The sequence below is a fragment of the Coregonus lavaretus genome (assembly GCF_964263955.1).
Source record: "Coregonus lavaretus genome assembly, chromosome: 6".
Classification (NCBI taxonomy): Eukaryota; Metazoa; Chordata; class Actinopteri; order Salmoniformes; family Salmonidae; genus Coregonus; species Coregonus lavaretus.
This window is the reverse complement of record NC_139993.1, coordinates 16,511,106-16,539,031: the sequence shown is the minus strand read 5'-3', so window position 1 is coordinate 16,539,031 and position 27,926 is coordinate 16,511,106. Positions and strand designations below refer to the sequence as shown.

At 41.3% G+C, this 27,926-nt stretch overlaps 1 protein-coding gene across 3 annotated transcripts; it reads right to left on the bottom strand.

Moving 5' to 3' along the window:
- Positions 1-46: 46 nt before the first annotated feature.
- Positions 47-27,636, bottom strand: LOC311130528 (cAMP-dependent protein kinase catalytic subunit beta-like). Of its 3 annotated transcripts, none has more exons than XM_084163292.1 (10): positions 27,244-27,636; positions 8,793-8,854; positions 4,905-5,033; positions 3,477-3,575; positions 2,970-3,052; positions 2,674-2,800; positions 2,364-2,459; positions 2,091-2,213; positions 1,596-1,760; positions 47-1,268 (listed from the first exon to the last, which is right to left on the bottom strand). In XM_084163292.1, exons 1-10 carry the CDS (start codon positions 27,287-27,289, stop codon positions 1,143-1,145), a joined length of 1,056 nt encoding a protein of 351 aa, XP_084019418.1. In that variant the 5' UTR covers positions 27,290-27,636; the 3' UTR covers positions 47-1,142. The 3 variants fall into 3 exon arrangements, with proteins under 3 accessions (XP_084019418.1, XP_084019416.1, XP_084019417.1); XM_084163290.1 differs by lacking the exon at positions 27,244-27,636 and adding an exon at positions 11,163-11,411; XM_084163291.1 differs by lacking the exons at positions 8,793-8,854; positions 27,244-27,636 and adding exons at positions 7,963-8,144; positions 8,350-8,450.
- Positions 27,637-27,926: the final 290 nt, after the last annotated feature.

Here is a 27,926-nt window from a genome sequence, read left to right as displayed (position 1 = left end):
CAGATACTGACTGGTTTTCTGATCCACATCCCTACTTTTTTTTTTTAAGGTATCTGTGACCAACAGATGCATATCTGTATTCCTAGTCATGTGCAATCCATAGATTAGAGCCTAATGAATTTATTTCAATTGACCGATTTCCTTTTTGAACTGTAACTTAGTAAAATCTTAAATTGTTGCATGTTGCGTTTATATTTTTGTTCAGTGTAGTTAAAGCCCATAAGTTTCCTCCCCCTCTTGGGGTTGTTGTACCTGAAAATATATAATCTTACTTCATCTGAACACAATACCTACTCGGAGGTAAAAAAATATATAAAGAAATGCCCCATGACCTGACAAGTAAAACGTTGCTACAAATTATAAATTAAACATAGCACAGACATGTTTTTGCTTTGTAATTAGGTTTACCTTGCTACTACTGTACTCCTCTTGTCAAGGACTGAATGCCCGTGTGACTGTGGTATTGTTTTGAGTCCTTTCCTGACATCCATTTCTTTGTAAAAAGATACTGTATATATATTTATATTATGCACAAAGACACAGTCTACTTCTTAAGGACAGCAAAATGTTTAGGATTATAGACTGGGCCAAGAAAGTTTAATCAAACCTAAAAACACACTCCAGCATGTAGGCCTAACACACAAGAACTGGCAAGAGTCGCTGGCAAGAACTAGGAGCAAAAAACAACAACTTATTTTTCCAATTTAAAAATCACAAACATTTGTCATACCACTAGTATAATCAATCACTCTTTGTGCCACTGTAAAACGGGCATTTAATTGTTTTTTGTCTTGCTTTGCAAATAATCACTTGGTTTAAAATGGAGGGAAGGAGGGGGGAGAGGATTCTTTAAAGCAACAAATGTTTTAAAAACAGAATAGGAAACAAAAAGACAAAAACGTGGTCTACCTAGTATTTTTGTGTTGCAGCACGAAGGGTGTCTGCATAATGTGCCTGTATATATGTTTAGTGCTAACTGCACGCGAGGAGGATCATGGCAAGAAGGACCTCATTCAGCCTTGTGGAATGAAGTTACTAGGCAATTGTTTTGAACACGTCATGTCTCAGCTCCACCTTCACCCTCAAAAGAGTGCAAAAATCCCAATGTATGTGAGCCCTGATGGAACACCTGCCGCCCCTCGCTAGAATTCGGAAAACTCCTTCGCACACTTTTCTGTGTCGGACACACGGACGTCCTCCTCTTCGTAGTCGTCAAAGTTGCTTGTGTCTCCTGGTCCTCTGCACTTTGGTATGAAGGGAGCTTCCACCTGAAAGGCAACAGGACAAGTGTGGGAGTGGCTCTAAAGACCACAATACAATCATAACAGCTACACATTGTTTATGTGGCAAAGGCAATCAATCTATTTTGGTGATGGGGGTTAGAGGGGAAAGCACTGAACTCCCAACATTCTTGTCTACAAGCCTTTATAGTGCAAATGTGTTATATCTGGCAGTATTTTTATGACGGTAAAGTTCATATTTAATTACACCTGGAATGTCAATCTTTCTGGGGATTCATGCGTTACCTAGTTTGTTTACTGTTCCAAACCAACAGTGTTTATTTCACACTTAAAACTTTAACGGTCGGGACGTACCTTCCTCTCGTAGATGGCGATCCAGTCCGTTGTGGCGAACCACTTGTGGTTCTTGATGTCATTCACCCCGTTCTTCAGGTTGCCGTAGCGCTTCGTCAGGTCCACCTGGAGCAGGTTCCTCAGCAGGTCTTTCAAGTCTGAGCTGAAGTGGGAGGTGAATCGTACCTAGAACACAGGAGCGGAGTTGGGCTTTAACTGTGGAGCTTATTGTTAAAATATGGATAAAAGTCACAGGTATGATAGAAACATGCACAGTAAGGTTGGCAAATAACCAGAACATCAAGGGAAACCATTTAAGCTAATAGCTCCTTTGTCATTTTTGACAGTAGGGGCCGTTTCAATCTATAGGCAAATCACCCCTGTGAAGAAAGAGTTTTGTAGGACACTAATATGTATGCATTAGTTTTGCATACCATGTCAAATCCGTTCAAGAACGCATGGTGTCCGGTAACATGATGTCAGTCCAGACTGCACATAATGTCAATTCCTGCCTACCTTGCCGGACACGATCTTCTCGTAGATCTGGATTGGTTGATCAGCGAAGAACGGAGGGTACCCGGCGGCCATCTCGTAGATCAGGACTCCCAGTGCCCACCAGTCCACAGCTTTGTTGTAACCCTAGCAGAGTACAGCGGAGAAAACAATGTTGAGCAACTTTCTTTGCACATACTGTGCAAACAACACTGGCAACTATTTCAAATCTACAGGTAGGTTGAAAACAGTCACACACACTATGTCCAACACGCTATATTGGACAGGAGGGCCCACCTTGCTGAGGATGATCTCTGGAGCCAGGTACTCTGGAGTTCCACACAATGTCCAGGTCCTGCCTTTTACTCTTTTGGCAAAGCCAAAGTCTGTGACCTGAAAAGGATCGACAATGGCATTAGAACCATGCAATAATAGCAGTCCAGTTGGTACATATTTGCATAGGGCAAATTTGCATGGACTATTTAATGGTAATGTGATGACTAACGTCTCATTATTTGCTATTCAATCTCAAGACAGAAGTCTTAGATGAGAGTTCATAGCCAACAAATGTAGATATGCTTTGGTTTGGATATCGCTGCTTCCGTACCTGGATGTACCCTTGGTGATCAATGAGAAGGTTTTCAGGCTTCAGGTCTCTGTAGATGAGGTCTAGCGAGTGGAGGTACTCAAAAGTGAGTACTATCTGAGCTGCATAAAATCGTGCGTGATGTTCACTGAAGACAGAAGAAAATGTTCAGTTAACGTAATGTCAAACGGGTGAAAAAAAATGAAACCAAAGACAACACAATACCTTATAACACATAGATCGTGCCCATTATTTTGGATCTCAAGTATACAGACATACCAGGCTATGAACATGGTGTCAAAGCTTTTTTGATTTACCTGAACCTCCCGATGCGTCTCAGATGCGAGAACATTTCTCCTCCTGGAACATACTCCATCACCATGTAGAGGTTGGAGTTGTCCTATGGTTCAAATAAAGTTAGAACACACCCAGTTACATTTGGTCCGTACTGGAGTTGCAGCGATGGGACAAGACTAACTACCAATTGTATATCACGAAATTGGGGAGAAAATGGGGGTAAAAAGTAAAAAAAATAAAAGAATCAACATAATGCATAGGCTATTACGGTTGACCAAATAATGGTTTTAAAACAATCTACAACACGTGTCAAACTCATTCCACGGAGGGCCGGGTATCTGCAGGTTTTCTTTCTTTGACACCCCTGATCTACAGTAACATTGTGTAGCAAAATCACGGAAAATTACTGGCGTACCAAGGAAGGCCATTTTCATTTTATCATCCCAGCTCTATTTCCAAGGTAACACTCATCTTTTTCACCAATTGTACAGTGCACATTTTTGGACATCCTACTGCTGCTGACATACCTTGAAGGAATACTCTAGTCTGACGAGAAAGGGGAAGGACACCGCCTGCAGTATTTTCTTTTCGTTTAGAGTGTGTTCTATCTGTTTCAGCTTCACCACCTGTGAGAGCAATGAGAGAGGAGGCATAACGATGAGGAGAGGAGCACAACAGTAAAGACAAAAGTCACCGGTCATCTGATAAAACTACTGCATGTGACCATCCCACTAATGAAGAATATGTGACAGTTTCACAAAGAAGAATTTATGGTGGTGGCTATCTTGGGAGATCAAGGAAGGAGTGCCTGGGCAATAGGCAACGTTTGTAGCACTTTAGTCGATTTTTTAAACATGCATTGAACGTGCAACTGGACATCTGTAGCATATTATTTGTTATCAGGATGCTCGTAGTGGGAACTTCTGATTCTTACAAATCTACACGCGAGAATAAAGTTTGCCTTTCCACTTTATTTCATTTGATACACAGGAAAATAATGTAGGAGACGATATCAAGGGAACATCCCTACTACATTTGGTGGCAGCCATGCGATCTAGTCACCGCAAGGCAGCACCATTTACGATGATCAGGGGAATTAATTCAATAGGCCAGTCCAATTGCTAATCTTGAACAGTTTTAGAATACAGTATTATGTGGTAAAAATATCACAGTGTAGGTATAAAGCAAAACTGTCAGAGGTCATTTTCAAAATGTCAATGGTCATGGGTTCAAAAGGCACGTCAGTCACTTTTTGAAACCTGCGTGGGATTGACATTTCATGACCTTTAAGTTAACAGACAAAGCAGTCAGCTGAAAAAAAGTGAGTGGCAAAACAGTTACTTTGTAGCTAACAAAATATTGTTGCCTCAATGGCTGGTTTACATTTTTCATTCAGAATTTCTACTTTTTTCCCCTGCTCTCACTGAGCATAACAAACACATTGAAGGTACAAACATATTCATTTTAGCTGAAACTGTGAAAACTGTTTAGTTCTGACCATCATGAGCCTTAGTGTATCATCTAGTTAACAAAACAAATATACCAGTGCAATAACAAGGTACAGGATGTCTCATACTGTGTCTCATTAAGTTTCACTTCAAAAATACAAAATGTATTTTGTGGTTAACCAAGCCTCACAGTACCTGAGAAGACATATACTTTCCATTTCCTTTTGAATTAGTGTAAACCCATGCAACAGAGCACAAAAGCTAGATAAAGCCAGCCTTTCTCTGACGCCAGCCAACTTTACTGTGCTAGGTGATTTAACCGGCCTAGGTTTTGTTCAACCTCCTTCAAAACAAACCAGGGTCATGTTCATTAGGCATTAAACGGAAGAAAGCGAACTGAAACAGGGAGGGCCTACCTGGACTTACCCAATAAGGAACGCTCATTTTCTTTTTCCATTGCCTAACCTAATGAACACAACCCAGTGCATGTTATTGCATGGTACCCACTTTCTGTTTGTCCAGGATCTTCATGGCGTAGAACTGTTCTGTTCCTTTATGTTTCACCAACATAACTCTACCGAACGAGCCCGTGCCTAGAGTCTTCAGCCTGTCAAAGTCATCCAGGCCAGTTGTGCTCTGAGGAGGAAAGCACATCCTTAAAATGTGCCAGCAAACAGTGAGCCGACATTAAGGCAGGAATTCAATACAGGGCAGCACACTTTAATGAAGGTAATTTACGCTTGAGCCAACGTGCAGCGTTTACCATCTATGCGATCTCCGCAAACGTTGGGTAATTTGCCTTTAATTAAAAGGAACATTGCAGGCTGTCTAGTTCCCTGCTCATAGACTGTAGAAAGAATGGACAGAGCCATTGTTTACTATGTGACGTCTCAGTGGCGCATTTGAAGAACAGGAAGTGTCGTTTTAGCGTGTTGCCATCTTGCATCATGGAAGAGTTTTGGAACATTGCATTCACAGTTTGAGCAGTCCACAAGGTGGCGCAGCGCCCCTCTTACATTATTTGGGGAGAACACTGACGTTGCAGGCTAGCGCAGTGCTGCCCCCTCTCATTGAGAATCTCAAATTGAAGGCCGACCGGGGTACTGCAGGTTGCCGGTAGCCACTAAATTATCCTTTAAGTAAAGGTTCGGCCATTTTGAATGTTCTATTGTTTTTGTATATCTCTGAGTGATGTTCTATCGATTCTCTGGGTCATTTCATGTTTATCTGAGTTATTGGTGTTCAAGCAGGCAGAAATATGGCCGGTATTACGTAGCACCGCGAGAAAGTCGCTCTCACATTTTTTACATTTACATTTTAGTCATTTAGCAGACGCTCTTTTCCAGAGCGACTTACAGTTAGTGAGTGCATACATTTTTCATACTGGCCCCCCGTGGGAAACGAACCCACAACCCTGGCGTTGCAAGCGCCATGCTCTACCAACTGAGCTACACGGGGCCCAAACTCACTACACTAAGTTAATAGGAATACAACTTTTAGATTGCGAAAACGTTTATCATACATGTCAGATTTCAATGCTGGCTGATGTCATAACTCGGGAGGATGTCTTCTCTCGAATAAGCCATTGATCATATTTTTGCGATATTCCTACCTCGAGAAATGTGTAATTTAACGGAGGGTCTAGCACATTTTTCCTATTTGTCTGCCTCTTTAGTCCAGGTTGCATTGCATCGTGCAGTTGCCAGAGATATTATAGAAAATAAATAGGAATCTAATGAATGAAGGAACCTTTAAACGCCCCACCCAGCAAACTGTCAACCAATCGCGTTCACGTTGTCAAGCTGCTTCACGTAGTTGCTAAGCTAATCGTCACACAATTATTTCTCAAAGTCAGTGTATATGTCGAGAAACGTGCCTATTTTCCTCGAAAGGTTTCAAAGCTATACTATACAACAGACAGCAAGTTGATTATCTCACATTTCGGAAAAGCTTTGTAATGTTGTACTTCTTGTTGACGAAATTCGTGCTAATGTTGTTTTTTTGAGTTTGCGCCCAATAGACTCCCATTCACTCCTTTGTCCCAGAATCGCCCAGAATGCACCGCGCGGCCCATTGCCAGGCATGGGCACCGTTTCCCATTTCCTCAAAAGTATATCTGCCGTTGCGAATGTTTGACTCCACTCAGTGAGGCACATCGATCTGCAGGTTGAACATGGTTAGATTGTGGACTCCTAAATTCATAGTGCAGTTTGTTTAGGCAATTTAACAGCTAGCTAGCTATGTTACATGATATTGTCTTTGGTATTATTGTGTGTAGCTACATTTGCCAGCTAGCCCATAGAGAGAGCATTGCATTGTGGATTTTGTAGTCGACTTTAGCTGCAACAGATTTTCACAATGATTTCCCCATGTTGCTACCAACCTTATTATAACGGCAAAATTAGTGGGTATATCTACAAATATTGACCACAAAGATCGCCATACTCCCATTGACTATAATGGGGGATCCTGCTTTCTGAAAACATTGCCTGCAGTACCCGCACTGCACAATAATGTGTATTGAATCCCGGCCTTACTTTATTTGAGTTGGCTGGTCAAAAATGTATTATTTCCAGAAGTTGCGCTACATGTGGAATGGATGGGTGCGCAGTTCCCTTTTCTCTTTCAAAACATTGGCTATTAATTCTAAACTATTGAGACCATGGTAACTTAAACTTCCTCAACGATACTACAGATGTTTGGGACTATGGCTTTTTATAAGGATAACATCAGTGTACACACTTTACACTCTAGATTGAGGAATTAGCCTCTTGGTCCCCATCAGAGCAACATCAGAGGATGCATAAGGAAGTGGTTTACTGTCCATTCTGCAATTATTCTGATAGTGGTAGGTGAGGAAAATGAAAAAACAATTCTACACTGAACAAAAATATTAACGCAACAGGTAAAGTGTTGGTCCCATGTTTCATGAGCAGAAATAAAAGATCTCAGAAATTATCTACACGCACACAAAGCTGATTTCTCTCAAATAGTGCAAACATTTCTTTACATCCCTGTTAGTGAGCATTTCTCATTTGCCAAGATAATCCATCCACCTGACAGGTGCGGCATATCAAGAAGCTGAATAAACAGCATAATCATTACACAGGTGCACCTTGTGCTGGGGACAATAAAAGGCCACTAAAATGTGCAGTTTTGTCACACCACAATGCCACAGATGTCTCAAGTTTTGAGGGAGTGTGCAATTGGCATGTTGACTGCAGGAACGTCCACCAGAGCTGTTTCAAGATAATTGAATGTTAATTTCTCTACCATAAGCCGCCTTCGTCGTTTTAGAGAATTTGGCAGTATGTCCAACCGGCCTCACAACCGCAGACCCCATGTAACCACGCCAGCACAGGACCTCCACATCCGGCTTTTACACCTGAGGGATCGTCCAAGACCAGCCACCCAGACCGCTGATGAAACTGTGGGTTTGCACAAACGAAGAATTTCTGCACAAACTGTTAGAAACAGTCTCAGGAAAGCTAATCTGCGTCCTCACCAGGGTCTTGACCTGACTGCAGTTTGGCGTCGTAACCGACTTCAGTGGGCAAACGCTCACCTTAGATGGCCACTGGCACGCTGGAAAAGTGTGCTCTTCACGGCTAAATCCCAGTTTCAACTCTACAGGGCAGATGGCAGACCGCGTGTATGGCGTCATGAGGTAGAGCAGTTTGCTGATGTCAAAGATGTGAACAGAGTGACCCATGGTGGCGGTGGAGTTATGGTATGGGCAGGCATAACCTACGGACAACAAACACAATTGCATTTGATCAATTGCAATTTGAATACACAGAGATACCGTGTCGAGATCCTGAGGCCAATTGTCATGCCATTCATCCAGCGCCATCACCTCATGTTTCAGCACGATAATGCACAGCCCCATGTCGCAAGGATCTGTATACATGTCTAACCTGTGTCCCAGTTCTTCCATGTCCTGCATACTCACCAGACATGTCATCCATTGAGAATATTTGGGATGTTCTGGATCGACGTGTACAACAGCGTGTTCCAGTTCCCGCCAATATCCAGCAACTTCACACAGCCATTGAAGAGGAGTGGGACAACAATCAACAGCCTGATCAACTCTATGCGAAGGAGAAGTGTTGCGCTGCATGAGGCAAATGGTGGTCATACCTGATACTGACTGGTTTTCTGATCCACACCACTACCTTTTTTTGTTAAGGTATCTGTGAACAACAGATGCATATCTGTATTCCCAGTCATATAAAAATCCATAGATTAGGACCTAATGAATTCATTTAAATTGACAGATTTCCTTATATGAACTGTAACTCAGTAAAATCGTTTAAATAGTTGCATTTTATATTTTTGTTCAGTGTAGTGTTTCGTTACCTGTGGGAAATAAGTATTTTGTTATTAGTCTCTTACCTGTGGTGGGCACTCCCATTTTCGTAAAAAATCTTCTTTGGCTTTGGCTAAGAACTCTTTCACTAAAAGGTGAAGAAAGAAGACAATTAGCACAAATAAAACACAGGTTAGACAGGTCTATAGACCTACTATCTTTCTACTTAGATCAGAGTTGCTGTGTATCTAACAGTCAACAAGTTCAGGGGATCACAATAACTAAATAAACCGATAGTAAGGTCAGGCCAAAGTCAAGTACCAGGCAGAGATACTGTACTTAAAACATCTTTATTAGCTAGCAATTTACAATGAAGAGATGCAAAGAGCTCTCACAGGCTTTATAGATAGCTAATTCAAAGAGCAACGATAGTGCATCCCTTTCAGAGGGTTAACACTATTCAAGGGGGAAATCAGCAAATGTTTTAAAAGCCACAGCAAACTAACTAGAGTGTAGGCATAGAAAGTGCTTTGTGGAAACCACAGCAGACATGAGCGGTCCATAGTCACAGAGGAATGACAAAGTAATTGGCCAAATCCATGAGTTAGTCATGATGATACTATTGAAGAATAGCCACAAATGCTAACCATTTGCAACATTTTCTACTGTTTTAGTAGCAGCCAGGTTGTGGTCCTAGCCTATTTGTTAGGCGATATCTAGGCTATAGGCTGTCTGCTTTCTCTGTGACTTAGGACAGCTTATGGAAGAGAATGTGCATACCAAAAGTCTCTATAGTTCACCAAGGGTTTTTCAGGAACATTCACCCACATGGATGGAAATGATGAAGAGGAGAAAGAGAGGGAAGAAAGGTTTATGTAAAAACAAGAACATTAGCTAGATAGTCAAGTGGATTAGATGTAACAACAAAATGACATTGGAGAAGACAACATAAGACACACATAAGACTGCAATTTCAAATAGCCTAACTCAAATGGCCTAGCCTGAAACCATTGGAGTTGGGGGGAATCTCAGTTCAGTTCAATAAATAAACTTGGATTTAATTCATATGATTTCAAAGTCCACAATCTCACATTGCAAACAAAGACAACTTTAAATTCATGAATGAAACTTCAGTTCATACCCTAATTTGACTGGATTTGAGCCCAACTCCTGGCCCATATGTCTACCTATTAGATTTTTCTAATCTCGATTATGGCTCTGTAAGGCTACACATTTCTATATGTTAAGACTGAGCTAGCTGTTGAGCTGACAGGGTTTCTGCATGTAGCCTAAGCCATGTCGTTGGAGAACTTCCTGTCTGTCTGTAGCAGGAGTTGTAGCTCTCTGCTCTAACTACACGATAAGAGGGGCGTTTTCCATGGGCCTCATGTCTGACATGCTAGTAGGCTTAACTGGTAAAGGAGACTACGTCTCTCACTAGCTGTTCGAAAGCTCACTGACATTGAACGTGACACAGGACTGTTATGGCTAGAACAGAGACAAAAGAGGAGAAAACAAGTTATAAAAAAAATACATTTCAGAATAGAACACAAGACCATCCACCCTCCCCCGCCAAGAAGTGGCACAAAGAAAATGACAGGACAGAGAGATCTCATTCAGACGAGGCGACAGAGACCGAATGCCACAATGTTGTTGACAGTGCAGTTTGTATACTATACATCTTCGAAGTTACAAAGAAGGTTTTAAGAAGGTTTCTTCCTTGTGAATTTAATACATTATATAATAACCTGCTGACTTTGGGCACTGGATTCCAGGGCAAGTAGCATTAGGTAGAGTTATATGGGACTGACTCCGTGTAAGACCTAGCCTAACTCTCCATACCATTTTAGATCCAAGGTGAAGCTCAAGCGAACACTTCTATAGTTAGTAACATTTCAAGAAATCAAGAAAGTTCCATGGTTGTCGTATGACAAGAAAAAAAAAGAAACAGTACCTAGGTCTAAATGTTCTCCTAGGGGTGTATTCATTAGTGCACACCGTAGCAACGAAAACACGTTTCAGGTAGGTCCCTCCTGGTTTCATTCCATTTGCTTCTGTTAAGTTTCTAGTGAATACACCCCTGGTATCTCTATGGCTACATGGACACAGAAATACTTGACTTCTTGGTGCTTTTTCTAAATGAGTGTCTCAACCCTTTAACTGAGCCTTGCGTTTCCTTCAAACTTGTCAGGGCTGATAATTAAACCAGAGAGACCAGACTGGTGGTTTAGGCTAAAATAAAAGGGACACAGGGTCTGAATAACCAATAGATTAATCTTAAAACACACCAAAGTTTTAATTCCTACTGATTAGGGTTTTGCCAACGTTGACATCAATGATTTTCAAATAAAAGCAGTTACACAAGTTGCGAGTTTGAGCTCGTCTAATAATTAGACCCACTTGGTTACACCTGCCTAATTCGATAGCTACAGCATGAAGAGCACACAGTAACTTACTCAATTTATCCCAAATGATGGTGAACTCTGAGACATGAGGCCCCTCGCTCTCCTGGGCTTTTTGCTCTTGGTTGACTTTGCGATACCGGTTGAAGAATCGGCTGGCAAGGTCGTCCAGCTTTAGGAAGGAATGATCCTTTCCCTGGGCCATTTAGAATTTAAATGGCGTTTTTCCCTTCCCCACGGCTAGACCAATCTTACAGCTAAAAGGTAACCAAAGCTGTTTTTCAACTGGGGGCCATACAGAGTGATATACACTTCCTGTTTGCGATGATTTGCAAACTGCGACGCTTGGCTAACCACATACTAAAATGGTATGGGCTTCCTGTTCAAGTGTGCTTCAGTTCTTGCAAAAGAAAGACGCATCAGAACTCTAGACCACTGTCTAAACTATTTTCACGTTAATACTAGACATTAACAGCACTCATGCTTTTTTTAATGAACTGAGCACATCACCTTCAATAATTTTGTAAACAACAGATCTAGGTCGATGACATAGGCTTTTCTAACAAAGGTGATATTGCTCTCCAGTGGTAATGCATAACAATTCTCAAGAGTGTTATAGTCTGTTGCATGCCCATCATTACAACTTGATAACCTTTTTTTTTTATTGCTTAATATTAGATTAAATTGTAGAATGGACAGATAAAATAAAAAATCTGGTACCTGTAGAACATGTAGAAAAAATATATATTTGACAAAACTGCTCAGGAGAAAATGCTAAAAATATGTCCCACGTGTAGGCCTAAACTGATATGTACACACATCAGTACATGTATGTTTTCATGATATCAGATCGGGGCTTGTATAGGATCATATTATATATATATATATATATATATATATATATATATATATATATATATATATATATATATATATATATATATATATATATATATATATATATATATATATATATATATATATATATATATATATATATATATATATATATATATATATATATATATATATATATATATATATATATATATATATATATATATATATATATATATATAGTTGAAGTCGGAAGTTTACATACACTTAGGTTGGAGTCATTAAAACTCGTTTTTCAACCACTCCACAAATGTCTTGTTAACAAACTATAGTTTTGTCAAGTAAGTTAGGACATCTACTTTGTGCATGACACAAGTAATTTTTCCAACAATTGTTTACAGACAGATTATTTCACTTATAATTCACTGTATCACAATTCCAGTGGGTCAGAAGTTTAAATACACTAAGTTGACTGTGCCTTTAAACAGCTTGGAAAATTCCAGAAAACGATGTCATGGCTTTAGAAGCTTCTGATAGGCTAATTGACATCATTTGAGTTTATTGGAGGTGTACCTGTGGATATATTTCAAGGCCTACCTTCAAACTCAGTGCCTCTTTGCTTGACATCATGGGAAAATCAAAAGAAATCAGCCAAGACCTCAGCAAATAATTGTAGACCTCCGCAAGTCTGGTTCATCCTTGGGAGCAATTTCCAAACGCCTGAAGGTACCACGTTCATCTGTACAAACAATAGCAAGTATAAACACCATGGGACCACGCAGCCATCATACCGCTCAGGAAGGAGATGCGTTCTGTCTCCTAGAGATGAACATACGTTGGTGCGAAAAGTGCAAATCAATCCCAGAACAACAGCAAAGGACCTTGTGAAGATGCTGGAGGAAACAGGTACAAAAATATCTATATCCACAGTAAAACGAGTCCTATATCGACAACCTGAAAGGCCACTCAGCAAGGAAGAAGCCACTGCTTCAAAACCGCCATAAAAAATCCAGACTACTGTTTGCAACTGCACATGGGGACAAAGATCGTACTTTTTGGAGAAATCAAACAAACAAACATACACACACATTACAGACATCCTATAGAAAATGTGTGGGCAGAACTGAAAAAGCGTGGGCGAGCAAGGAGGCCTACAAACCTGACTCAGGTACACCAGCTCTGTCAGGAGGAATGGGCAAAATAAATACACACACACACACACACACACACACACACACACATACATACATACATACATACCTGACCTCAATCCTATAGAAAATGTGTGGGCAGAACTGAAAAGGCGTGGGCGAGCAAGGAGGCCTACAAACCTGACTCAGTTACACCAGCTCTGTCAGGAGGAATGGGCAAAATACATACATACATACAACCAGTCAAAAGTTTGGACACACCAACTCATTCAAGGGTTTTTCTTTATTTGTACTTTTTTTTTTTTTACATTGTAGAATAATAGTGAAGACATCAAAACTATGAAATAACACATATGGAATCATGTAGTAACCAAAAAAGTGTTAACCAAATCAAAATACATTTTATATTTGGAGATTCTTCAAATAGCCACCCTTTGCCTTAATGACAGGTTTGCACACTAAGCATTCTCTCAACCAGCTTCACCTGGAATGCTTTTCCAACAGTCTTGAAGGAGTTCCCACATATGCTGAGCACTTGTTGGCTGCTTTTTTATGTCTCTGTCTCCAGTATGAAGGACGTTAGAGGTAGTTTCGTGAGCCAATGCTAACTAGCATTATCCATAGACTTCCAGTCATTGTGCTATCTACCAGCATGCTATCTACTAGTAAATACCCATAGACTCCCAGTCATTGCGCTAACGCTAGTTAGCAACTTCGTTCAAACTGAATGCAGAGACAAATATGGTATCCACATCTGACTCTGGGCAAGTAGATAAAGGGCCTCATTGCCAAAATCCCAAAGTGTTCCTTTAACCCTAATTGCACCTGTTAGTTGCTCTGGATAAGAGCATCCGCTAAATGACTAAAATGTAAAACATGTAATGTAACATTGTATAGGGTCCCCTGGGAAACACTGACCAACACTTTCGTTCCTACCCTGTCACAATAATTCCTCCCTGGCTTATTCATTTGTAGTCATGTCAAACAACAAATGTATTCAAAGTGCTGCCTACTAAAGTCTCCTGAGTGGCGCAGTGGTCTAAGGCACTGCATCGCAGTGCTAACTGTGTCACTAGAGATCCTGGTTCGAATCCAGGCTCTGTCGCAGCCGGCCGCGACCGGGAGACTCATGGGCGGCGCACAATTGGCCCAGCGTCGTCCAGGGTAGGGGAGGGAATGGCCGGCAGGGATGTAGCTCAGTTGATAGAGTATGGCGTTTGCAACGCCAGGGTTGTGGGTTTGATTCCCACGGGGGGCCAGTATAAAAAAAATATGTATTCACTAACTGTAAGTCGCTCTGGATAAGAGCGTCTGCTAAATGACTAAAATGTAAATGTAAATGTACTATATTCCAACAATCACTGTATCCAGCCCTAACTTACATCGGGTTGTGGTTAGAAAATGCAATTATAGTTTTTTGCGCCAATTTCTAACAGATATGTCCACCTCTGTCCATGAAACCAATCGCACGTGCATTTTAGAACGGCGTCTTACCACAAATTACATTTTGAAACATTCGAGCGTACCGCCATGTGTGCACATTCATACCTTTTGAACCATTTGGGCTAGAGACACACGGTTTTCAGTAAAGTAAATGGTGAAACCATGACAGTGACGAAGCTGTGCCCATTTTTTTTTTTATCTATGGCACTCAAGCTGCACTAGGAAGGCACACAGTTTGACTTTGGAAAAAGTTGCCGGCTGAAAATGAGTCTTTCCGGCTACTTGGCCAGTGACCGGCGCTTACAGAAAACACTGCATGAGGGGCCGGGGTCTGCGTACCCACATCCATACCCACACATGCAGTCAGAGCCGCCCCTCTTTTGGCCAGATTCCAACCCTACCGTTACGCTTGTTTGCACTGGGGTCGGAACGCAATCATGGGTACGTTAAGACACCGTGGAGCCTGCGCGAGATATGGGTAATGGAGTACAGTGGCATATCCCATCCCTCTATTGAGGTACATTTTTTGACAAATCTTGTGCCGGCTCCATGGTGTCTTAAGGGCCCGGTTGCATAAAACATCTCAAGTTAATTTCCCCCTTATCTTTTCCCTTAAAGTTTCCTTAACTTTAAGTCATTTGCACAAAACATTTTAAAGGGTAATTTCTCCCTTAAATTAAGTGAAAAAGTTAAGGATGAGGTCCCTTAACTGCTTAATTCAGTATGGATCTCAATGTAAACAGCATTTATGGAGGTGAATGTTGCTTTCATCTGCTCTGGTTACAAAAGGAAAACATCAACCAGCTAGCTACTGTACTTAGCTAAACAATGGAAGGTGCACAATCCATCGCTACAAAGCTAGCTGGCTAGTTAGCTATAGGTACTCTGTAAACTAGCTTGACAAGTGATTTATTAATCTTCTGAAGCAATTTGGTTATCCTGTCGTGACTGTAGAAGTTCTATTTTGCTATCTCACAAAATGAAAGAAATCTGACAAGACGTTTAGTCAGTGAATTAGGCAGTCTCCATGGTAACCAGATACTCTCTGCCATACATCCCTTCAAACTACTGTAAAACCCCTTAAGTATGCCCTTTCCTAAGGAAATATTTGAGGGGCTCTATGCAACGCCCTTAAACAATTCCCTTAGGTAAGGGAAAATTATTCCTTAAGGTAAACCTTTAAGGGAAACACTTAAGATGTTTTATGCAACCGGGCCCAAAATTTGGTCCAAAATAGGACAGGGTTGTCCCTTTTTTTGCTTTGGGAGGGTTGTGTGTTTTTTTTTTTTTTATTGGGCACAGGGGAGGGTAGTGCGTTTTTCTCTGGTTTACATTCACTCTTTTGCAGGTTTTACTATATAATTTCTTCCATCCTAGCCAAATTTCCTAATCTGACTGTATACGCCTTCCCTATATCAAGGTGTTATGGTACTTCCCTTATGTACTACGCTTTTCTGCGCGCTAACTTTTATTATTAACTGGGTGTTTCGAGCCCTGAATGCTGATTGGCTGACAGCCGTGGTTTACCATGGGTATGACAAAACATTTATTTTTACTGCTCTAATTACGTTGGTAACCAGTTTATAATAGCAATAAGGCACCTCGGGGGTTTGTGGTATATTGCCAACATACCACGGCTATGAAAAGTCCTTAGCCGTGGTATATTGGCCATATACCAAACCCCCTCCGGCATTATTGCTTTTTTTTAAATGTATCTTATTTCACTTTTATTTAACCAGGTAGGCCAGTTGAGAAAAGGTTCTCATTTACAACTGCGACCTGGCCAAGATAAAGCAAAGCGATAAAAACAACACAGAGTTACATATGGGATAAACAAAACATACAGTCAATAATACAATAGAAAATCTATATACAGTGTGTGCAAATGTAGTAAGTTATTGAGGTAAGGCAATAAATAGGCCATAGTGCAAAATAATTACAATTTAGTATTAACACTGGATTGATAGATGTGCAGAAGATGATGTGCAAATAGAGATACTGGGGTGCAAATGAGCAAAATAAATAACATGGGGATGAGGTAGTTGGGTGGGCCAATTACAGATGGGCTGTGTACAGGTGCAGTGATCGGTAAGCTGCTCTGACAACTGATGCTTAAAATTAGTGAGGGAGAAAAGATTCTCCAGCTTCAGAGATTTTTGCAGTTCGTTCCAGTCATTAGCAGCAGAGAACTGGAAGGAATGGCGGCCAAAGGTGGTGTTGGCTTTGAGGATGACCAGTGAGATATACCTGCTGGAGCGCATACTACGGGTGGGTGTTGCTATGGTGACCAATGAGCTAAGATAAGACAGGGATTTGCCTAGAAGAGACTTATAGACGACCTGGAGCCAGTGGGTTTGACGACGAATATGTAGTGAGGGTCAGCCAACGAGAGCGTACAGGTCACAATGGTGGGTAGTATATGGGGCTTTGGTGATAAAACGGATGGCAGTGTGATAGACTACATCCAATTTGATGAGTAGAGTGTTGGAGGCTATTTTGTAAATGACATCGCCGAAGTCAAGGATCGGTAGGATAGTCAGTTTTACAAGGGCATGTTTGGCAGCATGAGTGAAGGAGGCTTTGTTGCGAAATAGGAAGCCGATTCTAGATTTAACTTTGGATTGGAGATGCTTAATGTGAGTTTGGAAGGAGAGTTTACGGTCTAACCAGACACCTAGGTATTTGTAGTTGTCCACATATTCTAAGTCAGACCCGCCGAGAGTAGTGATTCTAGTCGGGCGGGCGGGTGCAAGCAGCGTTCGATTGAAGAGCATGCATTTAGTTTTACTAGCATTTAAGAGCAGTTGGAGGCTACGGAAGGAGTGTTGTATGGCATTGAAGCTCGTTTGGAGGTTTGTTAACAGTGTCCAATGAAGGGCCAGTTGTATACAAAATGGTGTCGTCTACGTAGAGGTGGATCTGAGAGTCAACAGCAGCAAGAGCGACATCATTAATATACACAGAGAATAGAGTCGGCCCGAGAATTGAACCCTGTGGCACCCCCATAGAGACTGCCATAGGTCCTGACAACATGCCCTCCGATTTGACACATTGAACTCTATCTGAGAAGTAGTTGGTGAACCAAGCGAGGCAGTCATTTGAGAAACCAAGGCTATTTAGTCTGCCAATAAGAATGCGGTGATTGACAGAGTCGAAAGCCTTGGCCAGGTTGCTGAAGGCGGCTGCACAGTACTGTCTTTTATCGATCGCGGTTATAATATCGTTTAGGACCTTGAGCGTGGCTGAGGTGCACCGATGACCAGCTCAGAAACCAGATTGCATAGCGGAGAAGGTACAGTGGGATTCGAAATGGTCGGTGATCTGTTTGTTAACTTGGCTTTCAAATACTTTCGAAAGGCAGGGCAGGATGGATATAGGTCTGTAACAGTATGGATCTAGAGTGTCACCCCCTTTGAAGAGGGGGATGACCGCGGCAGCTTTCCATGTTTACGCATTTAGGGTTGTACCTGGTAGGTTCCTTGATAATTTGTGTGAGATTGAGGGCATCTAGTTTAGATTGTAGGAAGGCCGGTGTGTTAAGCATATCCCAGTTTAGGTCACCAAGCAGTTCGGACTCTGAGGATAGATGGGGGGCAATCAATTCACATATGGTGTCCAGGGCACAGCTGGGGGCTGAGGGGGGTCTGTAGCAAGCGGCAACAGTGAGAGATGTATTTTTTAGAAGTAGAAGCTCAAACTGTTTGGGCACAGACCTGGATAGTATGATAGAGCTCTGCAGGCTCTCTCTACAGTAGATTGCAACTCCGCCCCCTTTGGCAGTTCTATCTAGACGGAAAATGTTGTAGTTGGGGATGGACATTTCAGAGTTTTTGGTGGCCTTCCTAAGCCAGGATTCAGACACTGCTAGAACATCAGGGTTGGAGAGACCAGGTGCATCATTGTGCATGAAAGAACAGTGAAGACATGAGACACGCAGCTCAAAAAGCTCCCCTATGGATCTGGTTTAGGGACAATACAATTATCCTACCTAGACTAGCCTAAAACACCACAATACCAACATTGCAAAGCAATGCACAACTCTAGAATTCTTTCATACTCATATTAATTGCCTTATTCCGCTCGCTCTAACCCTTAAACGACTTAAGTTAACACAAAAAAAAACGTCAAAATGTGCCGACTGCCCATTTGTTATCCAGCTTAGATTGCTTGAGAAAATATGTTTTATAGCATTTATACTACAACATTTAAATGAGTTCCCAATGCATTGCAATGGCAATAAAAGTGCCAAAGACTTACATGGGAAAAATGTGAACATTTGGGCGTGTATCTCCTCCTACACCATTTGTGACCGACCGGCTCGATTCGGTCTTATGTAGCAAAATTTGAAATTGTGTTTTTACATTGGATAAAAGTAGAGACTCAGAGCTAGAAAATAGTATATCATACACTACAGTTGAGGAACAATGGGAAAGTAATTCTGCTTTGAAAGTTGATAAACTTGTAAACTCACTTTTGAGAAAATGGCCCTTGAATGTTTTGGTACCTACTGGAGAGCTCTTCTTTGTCTACACCATTCAGCATCATTCACACCCTCTTAAGCCTTAGCCCCACCCATCTCTTTAAGGATTCACATGTACTAAACAACCAAAGATTAAGACTAAAGGCTGGTTTATACTACGGGTGTATTCGTAAATGTAATCTGGAGTGCCAGTGTGCGATCTGGATGAAAAGTAGGGTTGATCCGAGTGTTCTGACCTAACAGCAGTCAAGCACCGAAGCTAACTGGCTAACGTTGGGAAGGCTGTCAAACTGACGGTGATTCAGGCTTCTGGATCGGATGAAATTAACAGTTTGGATGACCACCTTCATGACGTTATCCATCTTTAATGACTTGCAACACAAAGCCTCCTGGTGCAAAATACAGTGAAAAGTCCAAAAATAAACCCACTCAACATTTTTATTGACAAAACCATCAGTAGGCCTAGAGTTGAAAATGCGATGGAAACCCATTAAACTTGTATTTTTTATTCGGTACAATTTAACCGTAAAAGTAATTTTATGTGCACTATATTTACCCACAGACTTTTATACGCAACAAGTAAATACAACGGAAACAACTCTGATGGGAAAATACACATTTCGTTTTTATGCACATTTTAGAATAGTCACATGAAAATCTGCCGCCAGTTGGATGGAAACCTAGCTATAGACACCTTAAAAATTCTGGCAAGTGCGCTAGTCCAGTCTCATTTGAATTATGTCTACACCATGGTTCACCAGCAGCCCGAAACATCTAAAGAATAAGTTTGACCAGCCAAAATATGCTTGTAAGAATTGTCCTTAGGTCGGTCAAGCATTTTTTGTTGTCTGTATCGCTAATGTGTCAAAACTATGAAATAACACATATGGAATCATGTAGTAACCAAAAAGTGTTAAACAAATCAAAATATGTTTTATATTTGAGATTCTTCAAATGGCCATCCTTTGCCTTGATGACAGCTTTGCACACTCTTGCAATTCTCTCAACCAGCATTTATTTGTGCTGCAATTTCTGGGTCTGGTAACTCTAATGAACTTATCCTCTGCAGCAGAGGTAACTCTGGGTCTTCCATTCCTGTTGCGGTCTTCATGAGAGCCAGTTTCATCATAGCGCTTGATGGTTTTTGCGACTGCACCTGAAGAAACGTTCAAAGTTCTTGAAATTTTCCGGATTGACTGACCTTCATGTCTTGAAGTAATGATGGACTGTCGTTTCTCTTTGCTTATTTGAGCTGTTTTTGCCATAATATGGACTTGGTCTTTTACCAAATAGGGCTATCTACTGTATACCACCCCTACCTGGTCACAACACAACTGATTGGCTCAAACGCATTAAGAAGGAAAGAAATTCCACAAATTAACAAGGCACACCTGTTAATTTAAATGCATTCCAGGTGACTACCTCATGAAGCTGGTTGAGAGAATGCCAAGAGTGTGCAAAGCTGTCATCAAGGCAAAGGGTGGCTATTTGAATAATCTGAAATATAAAATATATATTGCTTTGTTTAACACTTTCTTGGTTACTACATGAATCCATGTGTTATTTCATAGTTTTGATGTCTTCACTATTATTCTACAATGTAGAATAATAGTAAAAATAAAGAAAAACCCTTGAATGAGTAGGTGTTCTAAAAAAAATTGACAAGTAGTGTATGTATTTATGTAAAAAAAAATAGGGACCACAATGGATTATTGTGCAATCCAGGTCACTTTTAAATGTTGTACTGTCAGTATTTTCTTTAGAACTGAAAAAAAAAATATACAAAAAAAAATCAATCCAAACTGAGCAGTGGCCACTGCGCCTGAGTGGCGCAGTGGTCTAAGGCACTGCATCGCAGTGCTAACTGTGCCACTAGATCCTGGTTCGAATCCAGGCTCTTTCGCAGCCGGCCGCGACCGGGAGACTCATGGGCGGCGCACAATTGGCCCAGCGTCGTCCAGGGTAGGGGAGGGAATGGCCGGCAGGGATGTAGCTCAGTTGATAGAGCATGGCGTTTGCAACGCCAGGGTTGTGGGTTCGATTCCCACGGGGGGCCAGTATAAAAAAATATGTATTCACTAACTGTAAGTCGCTCTGGATAAGAGCGTCTGCTAAATGACTAAAATGTAAATGTAAATGTAAATGAAAGTGACATCTGTTACAAAACAAACATCAAAATCGTATCACATTCGGAGATTGTCAAGCCAAGCCTTCGATACTGGGTAGGCAGATGTATTTTCTATTTGTCGAAATTGACAGTCTATTTATTGGGGTGTTGAAAACGCAAACCAAGATATTGAAGTGCCCGAAGTCGGTATGCTTTGTTTATTGGTTGTGTGGTGCATTGGCACAGACACGTATTGGTGGAAATTGTGTTGAATATATTTGATATAATTAGAAATATGGCATCAAAATGTTTAAAATCTGATTTTCCCCTAGCTGATCAGTCTTCAGCCAGCTCTGATCAGGCAGGGAGAGTGCGCTCGTCCGTGGTGGTCAGCGAACCCTCAAACTTCTGGTCGTAACCCTGTGTGGCGTCGACTGTGCCACAAAAGCATGCTGAAGTGGCATAGTCCATATCCACGTTTAGAAACACAGGGTCGTAACATTATTTTGAGTAAATTCTATGAAGGGGAGGGTGGGCAATTTATTGAACTGGCCCTTATGTAACCATGATTGCTTTCTGAACCCAGTGCAGCTCAGTGTAAACAAGCGTAAAGGTAGGGTCAGAATCTGCTGGCTAATGTATGAGGGCCCCATCTAAAGCTAGCAGTCCAAAAGTCCAAATGGCTCGCTAACGTTAGCTAACTAAACACTGTTCCCATCTCTGACATCTAGCAGATAGTGGACAACTGCTAGGTTAGCTTGCTGTTACTGGCTAGCCTACTAGTTAAAGTGGAACTGACAGCATTTCAGCAACATGAAATCTTATTAAAATCTGTTCATATACACCCCCAGGAAGAATTAAACACTTTTAAAATGACTTTCTGACAAGTGATCACTTAGATATGGTCAATTTCACGTTTCCATAAATTCTTAGAATGTTTGGGAATTACATATATTAAGGCATTTGTGAAAATTCTTTAGCAATATAGAGTGGGAAAGCGGCCTTGCGTTTGGACAATTAATAGACACTGCAGTAAATAAAACATCTGTCTCGTCCAGAACCGGAGTCTACGCAGACCGGTGCACCATAGCCAATCAGAGCTACAGTTGTCCTTTTTGCAAACAAGCCATTGCCATAGGCCTGCCATCATTCACTTTAAACTGGACTGTGTGTTTACAGGCAGTTGCAACAGCGCAACTTTAGATCATTAGAAAGCATTTGCCAAAAGCCACAAAATACACCTGAATGGATTTCTGCAAATATGTGACTTGTTTCAGGAAACTAGGTGTCGCACTTCACAGGAGAGGGATTTGAATGTAAACATTTATTTTCTATCAAAATAAGTTTGGGGGCAGAAATGCCTTCTGAAACATGTGAACTTTCATATTCCTTAATAACAAACTTGTATTCCATCCATAAATACTAATAAAATTGTTAAATTACGAGCCTAGTTGGTTTAGCCACGGAAAAAGATAGGAACCTTCCCACTAGCCATGATTGGCTGAGATAATGGAGGTGCTTGACATACCGGGAGATGAGTTTGGATTGGTCTGCCATGTAGCATGCTTCTGTCTGTAATGTGAGCTGTTCAGTATGTGTTGATGGTCCTTTCTACCGTGCCGTTTTTCCGAGATATAACGTTAGCCATCGAGAACTACAAACATTTTGCTACTTTTCTTAACAACATTGATGCCCTGAATTTAGCAGGCGCTATTGACAGATCAGTTGGAAAAAGTGATGGGCTACTTTCTGCACACACCACGGTCAGTGTGAACCAGAGTGACTTGACAACGCTGGCCAAACAAGATGTACAGTGGGGGAAAAAAGTATTTAGTCAGCCACCAATTGTGCAAGTTCTCCCACTTAAAAAGATGATAGAGGCCTGTAATTTTCATCATAGGTACACGTCAACTATGACAGACAAATTGAGAAAAAACTATCCAGAAAATCACATTGTAGGATTTTTTATGAATTTATTTGCAAATTATGGTGGAAAATAAGTATTTGGTCACCTACAAACAAGCAAGATTTCTGGCTCTCACAGACATGTAACTTATTATTGGCACCTGTTTGAACTTGTTATCAGTATAAAAGACACCTGTCCACAACCTCAAACAGTCACACTCCAAACTCCACTATGGCCAAGACCAAAGAGCTGTCAAAGGACACCAGAAACAAAATTGTAGACCTGCACCAGGCTGGGAAGACTGAATCTGCAATAGGTAAGCAGCTTGGTTTGAAGAAATCAACTGTGGGAGCAATTATTAGGAAATGGAAGACATACAAGACCACTGATAATCTCCCTCGATCTGGGGCTCCACGCAAGATCTCACCCCGTGGGGTCAAAATGATCACAAGAACGGTGAGCAAAAATCCCAGAACCACACGGGGGGACCTAGTGAATGACCTGCAGAGAGCTGGGACCAAAGTAACAAAGCCTACCATCAGTAACACACTACTCCGCCAGGGACTCAAATCCTGCAGTGCCAGACGTGTCCCCCTGCTTAAGCCAGTACATGTCCAGGCCCGTCTGAAGTTTGCTAGAGTGCATTTGGATGATCCAGAAGAGGATTGGGAGAATGTCATATGGTCATATGAAACCAAAATATAACTTTTTGGTAAAAACTCAACTCGTCGTGTTTGGAGGACAAAGAATGCTGAGTTGCATCCAAAGAACACCATACCTACTGTGAAACATGGGGGTGGAAACATCATGCTTTGGGGCTGTTTTTCTGCAAAGGGACCAGGACGACTGATCCGTGTAAAGGAAAGAATGAATGGGGCCATGTATCGTGAGATTTAGTGAAAACCTCCTTCCATCAGCAAGGGCATTGAAGATGAAACGTGGCTGGGTCTTTCAGCATGACAATGATCCCAAACACACCACCCGGGCAACGAAGGAGTGGCTTCGTAAGAAGCATTTCAAGGTCCTGGAGTGGCCTAGCCAGTCTCCAGATCTCAACCCCATAGACAATCTTTGGAGGGAGTTGAAAGTCTGTGTTGCCCAGCGACAGCCCCAAAACATCACTGCTCTAGAGGAGATCTGCATGGAGGAATGGGCCAAAATACCAGCAACAGTGTGTGAAAACCTTGTGAAGACTTACAGAAAACGTTTGACCTGTGTCATTGCCAACAAAGGTTATATAACAAAGTATTGAGAAACTTTTGTTATTGACCAAATACTTATTTTCCACCATAATTTGCAAATCAATTCATTAAAAATCCTACAATGTGATTTTCTGGAAAAAAAATTCTCATTTTGTCTGTCATTATCTGTCTCCTCATGACTTCACTGTCATCATCTTCTGAGTTCATCTCCACTCCAGCCCTCGCTAAATACGATATCGCAGAACCCCTCATCCATTACCAAATATGTATTAGTAGATGAAAATTACAGGCCTCATCTTTTTAAGTGGGAGAACTTGCACAATTGGTGGCTGACTAAATACTTTTTTCCCCCACTGTATCTACAAACAAAATGGAGTTAAATGGTTCCAATCTGCCGTGATATTGCAAGTTAAAGCGTACTGTTAGTTAGCTAGCGAACGTTAGCTTCCTGGCTCGCTAGCTAACGTTATGTGTATGCTCTGTGTAGTGATATTATTCTAATCAGAAAAACCATTTGCATTGCTAGTTATAGACAAATGTTTGCTAACTAACATTGAACCTAGTTTGTTAGCTTTAGCTACCTGCAGATTCATACTACAGCTATGACAATGTTTGTATTGGTAGTAGTATGAGTTGGGATTATGCCTGTTCATTGTTTAGTTAGCTAGCTAGCTACCTACATGTCTAAACAAAAGACTCCACGTCGGCCGGATTATTACATGACCCACCAAATTAGCCAGGTGTGTCTGGGAGTGATTACGGCCATCTATTGTATTTCATGAACATGTGTACATGTCTAGACAATAGTGACCCATCCACTTAGCAAGATGGGCTGGGGGGTGGTTATTGCATTTCCTTCACATGACCCATCAATTTAGACAAGTGTGTCGGGTAAGTGTCATTTAATAAATTAGAAAATATTTTTATCTGGACACTTTTTGTTTTTGATATTGCTACTATGCGAGTAAACATTTCAGTGTACAGTTTACACCTTCTGTATCCTGTGCATGTGACCAACATATTTAGATTTTATTTGATATAGTGTGCGTTTACCACATGGCCTCACATGTGAATCCTTAAAGAGATGGGTGGGGCTCAGGCTTAAGAGGGTGTGAAAGATGCTGAATGGGTGTAGACAAAGAAGAGCTCTCCAGTAGATGTACCAAAACATTCATTTACATTTTAGTCATTTAGCAGACGCTCTTATCCAGAGCGACTTACAGGAGCAATTAGGGTTAAGTGCCTTGCTCAAGGGCACAGACAGATTTTTCACCTAGTCGGCTCGTGGATTAGAACCAGTGACCTTTCGGTTACTGGCACAACGCTCTTAACCACTAAGCTACCTGCCGCCATTCAAGGCCATTTTCTCAAAAGTGGGGTTACAAGTTTATCAACTTTCAAAGCATAATTAATTTCCCATTGTTCCTCAACTGCAGTGTATGATATACCATTTTCTAGCTCTGAGTCTCTACTTTTATCCAATGTAAAAAACACAATTTCAATTGTTGCTTCATAAGATCGAATCGAGGCAGTCGGTCACATATGTCAACACCCCGGGAGTCCTCTTACATTTGGGAACTTCACAGTCCTATTGATCAAACAACCATGAAAAGGTAGAACAGCCCCTTATTCTGCGCTCTGGCACACTCAGACTGAAATCGGAGTAACGTTAGATAGCTTGCTAGAGTGAATTTGAAAACGCAAGAGATATGCTAACTGGACAACAGTCGTTCAGCATAGCTAGCTAGCTAGCTAGCAAAGCGATTCACATTTCTTGCTAGTTAACCAAATGACACGTGCATCTCTTGCTGTGTAGCTATCGAAAAACGGTACAAGGCAGGGAAAAAGTCAGTCAGTCATCCACTCCTCCAATGACATTACGTCCTGCTAGCAGCTAGCTAGCTAACGTTAGGCTCTGTGTTTTTAGCTTGCTACATAAATAGATACACTAGCATATTAGTTAAGACTGATTTGGGATCATTGCCTTGCTAGTTTGATTGTATTGACATTCCCAGCCTTAGTTACATTCGTCCGTTTTTGTCCAATATATTGAGTCATTAAAACTGAAACAGTGCATCCCGAGTGGCGCAGCAGTCTTAAGGCACTGCATCTCAGTGCTTGAGGCGTCACTACAGACCCATAGGGCGGCGCACAATTGGCCCAGCGTCGTCCGGGTTTGGCCTGTGTAGGCCGTCATTGTAAATAAGAATTTGTTCTTAACTGACTTGCCTAGTTAAATTAAATTAAATTTAAAAAATGGTGGCAGCAAACAATGTACCAGGCCAGCTGTGATTTCCAACCTGATAGCAATATTTTTTCACTCCCACAAAATGTATTGGTGAATTATAATCATGCATTGAACTGCATCCATCTATTCTGCCACTAATGCCTTAGTGTACATCATGGAATGTTGAGTCAAAAAGAACCTATTTTCAAAACCTCAGTTGGTTTTGTATCAAACTGGGAATGTTATATTTTTTTACAGATATTATGATTGTCTGTTTCAGATCTGCAAAGTACGTTAGTTAAAACGCTGTCAGTTCCACTTTAAAGTCAGCGGTTTTCTGAAAGAAAAACGTTAGCGAACAGTTATAGTTACCTAGCTAACTACTTTACTTACTTAGCTGCTAAGTTAGGTAGCTGCTTAGCTAACTACAGTAACGGCCAATGTATTCGTGAATATCAACATTAAACAGGTAAATGGTTCTTTACGGTCTGACACTTTGCAAAAATGTTTAGCTAGCTAACGTTCCTCAAACACAAATTCATTAGTGTGCCCTCCCTCCCCTGCCTTGTTGCACTGCTGGTAGTACAACGGCAGCATCATCTAGCCAGCTGTCAGTGGTAGGTAGTTAACGTTAGCGCGCTGTTGCTAACATTTGTTACGCTAGTTAGCTATGCCAGTTCGTCCCCTAACGTTAGCCTGCAATCCTTTATCAACATGGCTCTTGAAATCACGAACATCTTTAGCTAGCTACCTTTGCAGTCGAGATAGCAATCATCACTTACCGCTCTCTTGTTCGTTGCCTTTCTTAGCTGTAGCAGCGTTTCCCATTGTACTAAAATTAAGACACGGCGATGTATCTAAAGCGACAATAGTGTTGAGGGGTCCTCCGTAGCTAGCAAGCTATTCGTCTTCAGACAGATACTTAATGTTCTGCTTGTTAGCTAACTAGCTAACGTTACTGTAGCTGGCTAACTAACATTTATTCCGTTAGTTGCACTACCGAATGGGACTGCCGTACTCTGTCAACCCCTTTGACCTTTTTTGCAGTTGACTTTATCGTTAGATGCAATTAGTGAAACACCCCTATGTCACTGACATAAAGACATATTCAGGCTTTTCACCTCAGGCTGTCGTTCCACCGTTGTCACCAGCACCAGTAAAAAATATATAAATATATATATTTTTGCAAACACCGGAAATTACGAAAACGTAATCTTCTATCATATTATGGCGGTCCGCAAACAAACGGTGCATGCCGCCACCTACTGTACTGGAGTGTGTAGTCAATCACAGCTTAGACTAAATGAATAAAGAAACATTAAGATAAACTAAACCCTACTATCTAATCCTGTACTATTAAGAAAATAAAAAAAAGAGCCCTACTAACGTCTATCAAACCCTCCCCCATCCCCAAAATCCCTACACATTAATCTTTCCCTCTCTTCCACATACCGGTACTTACAGC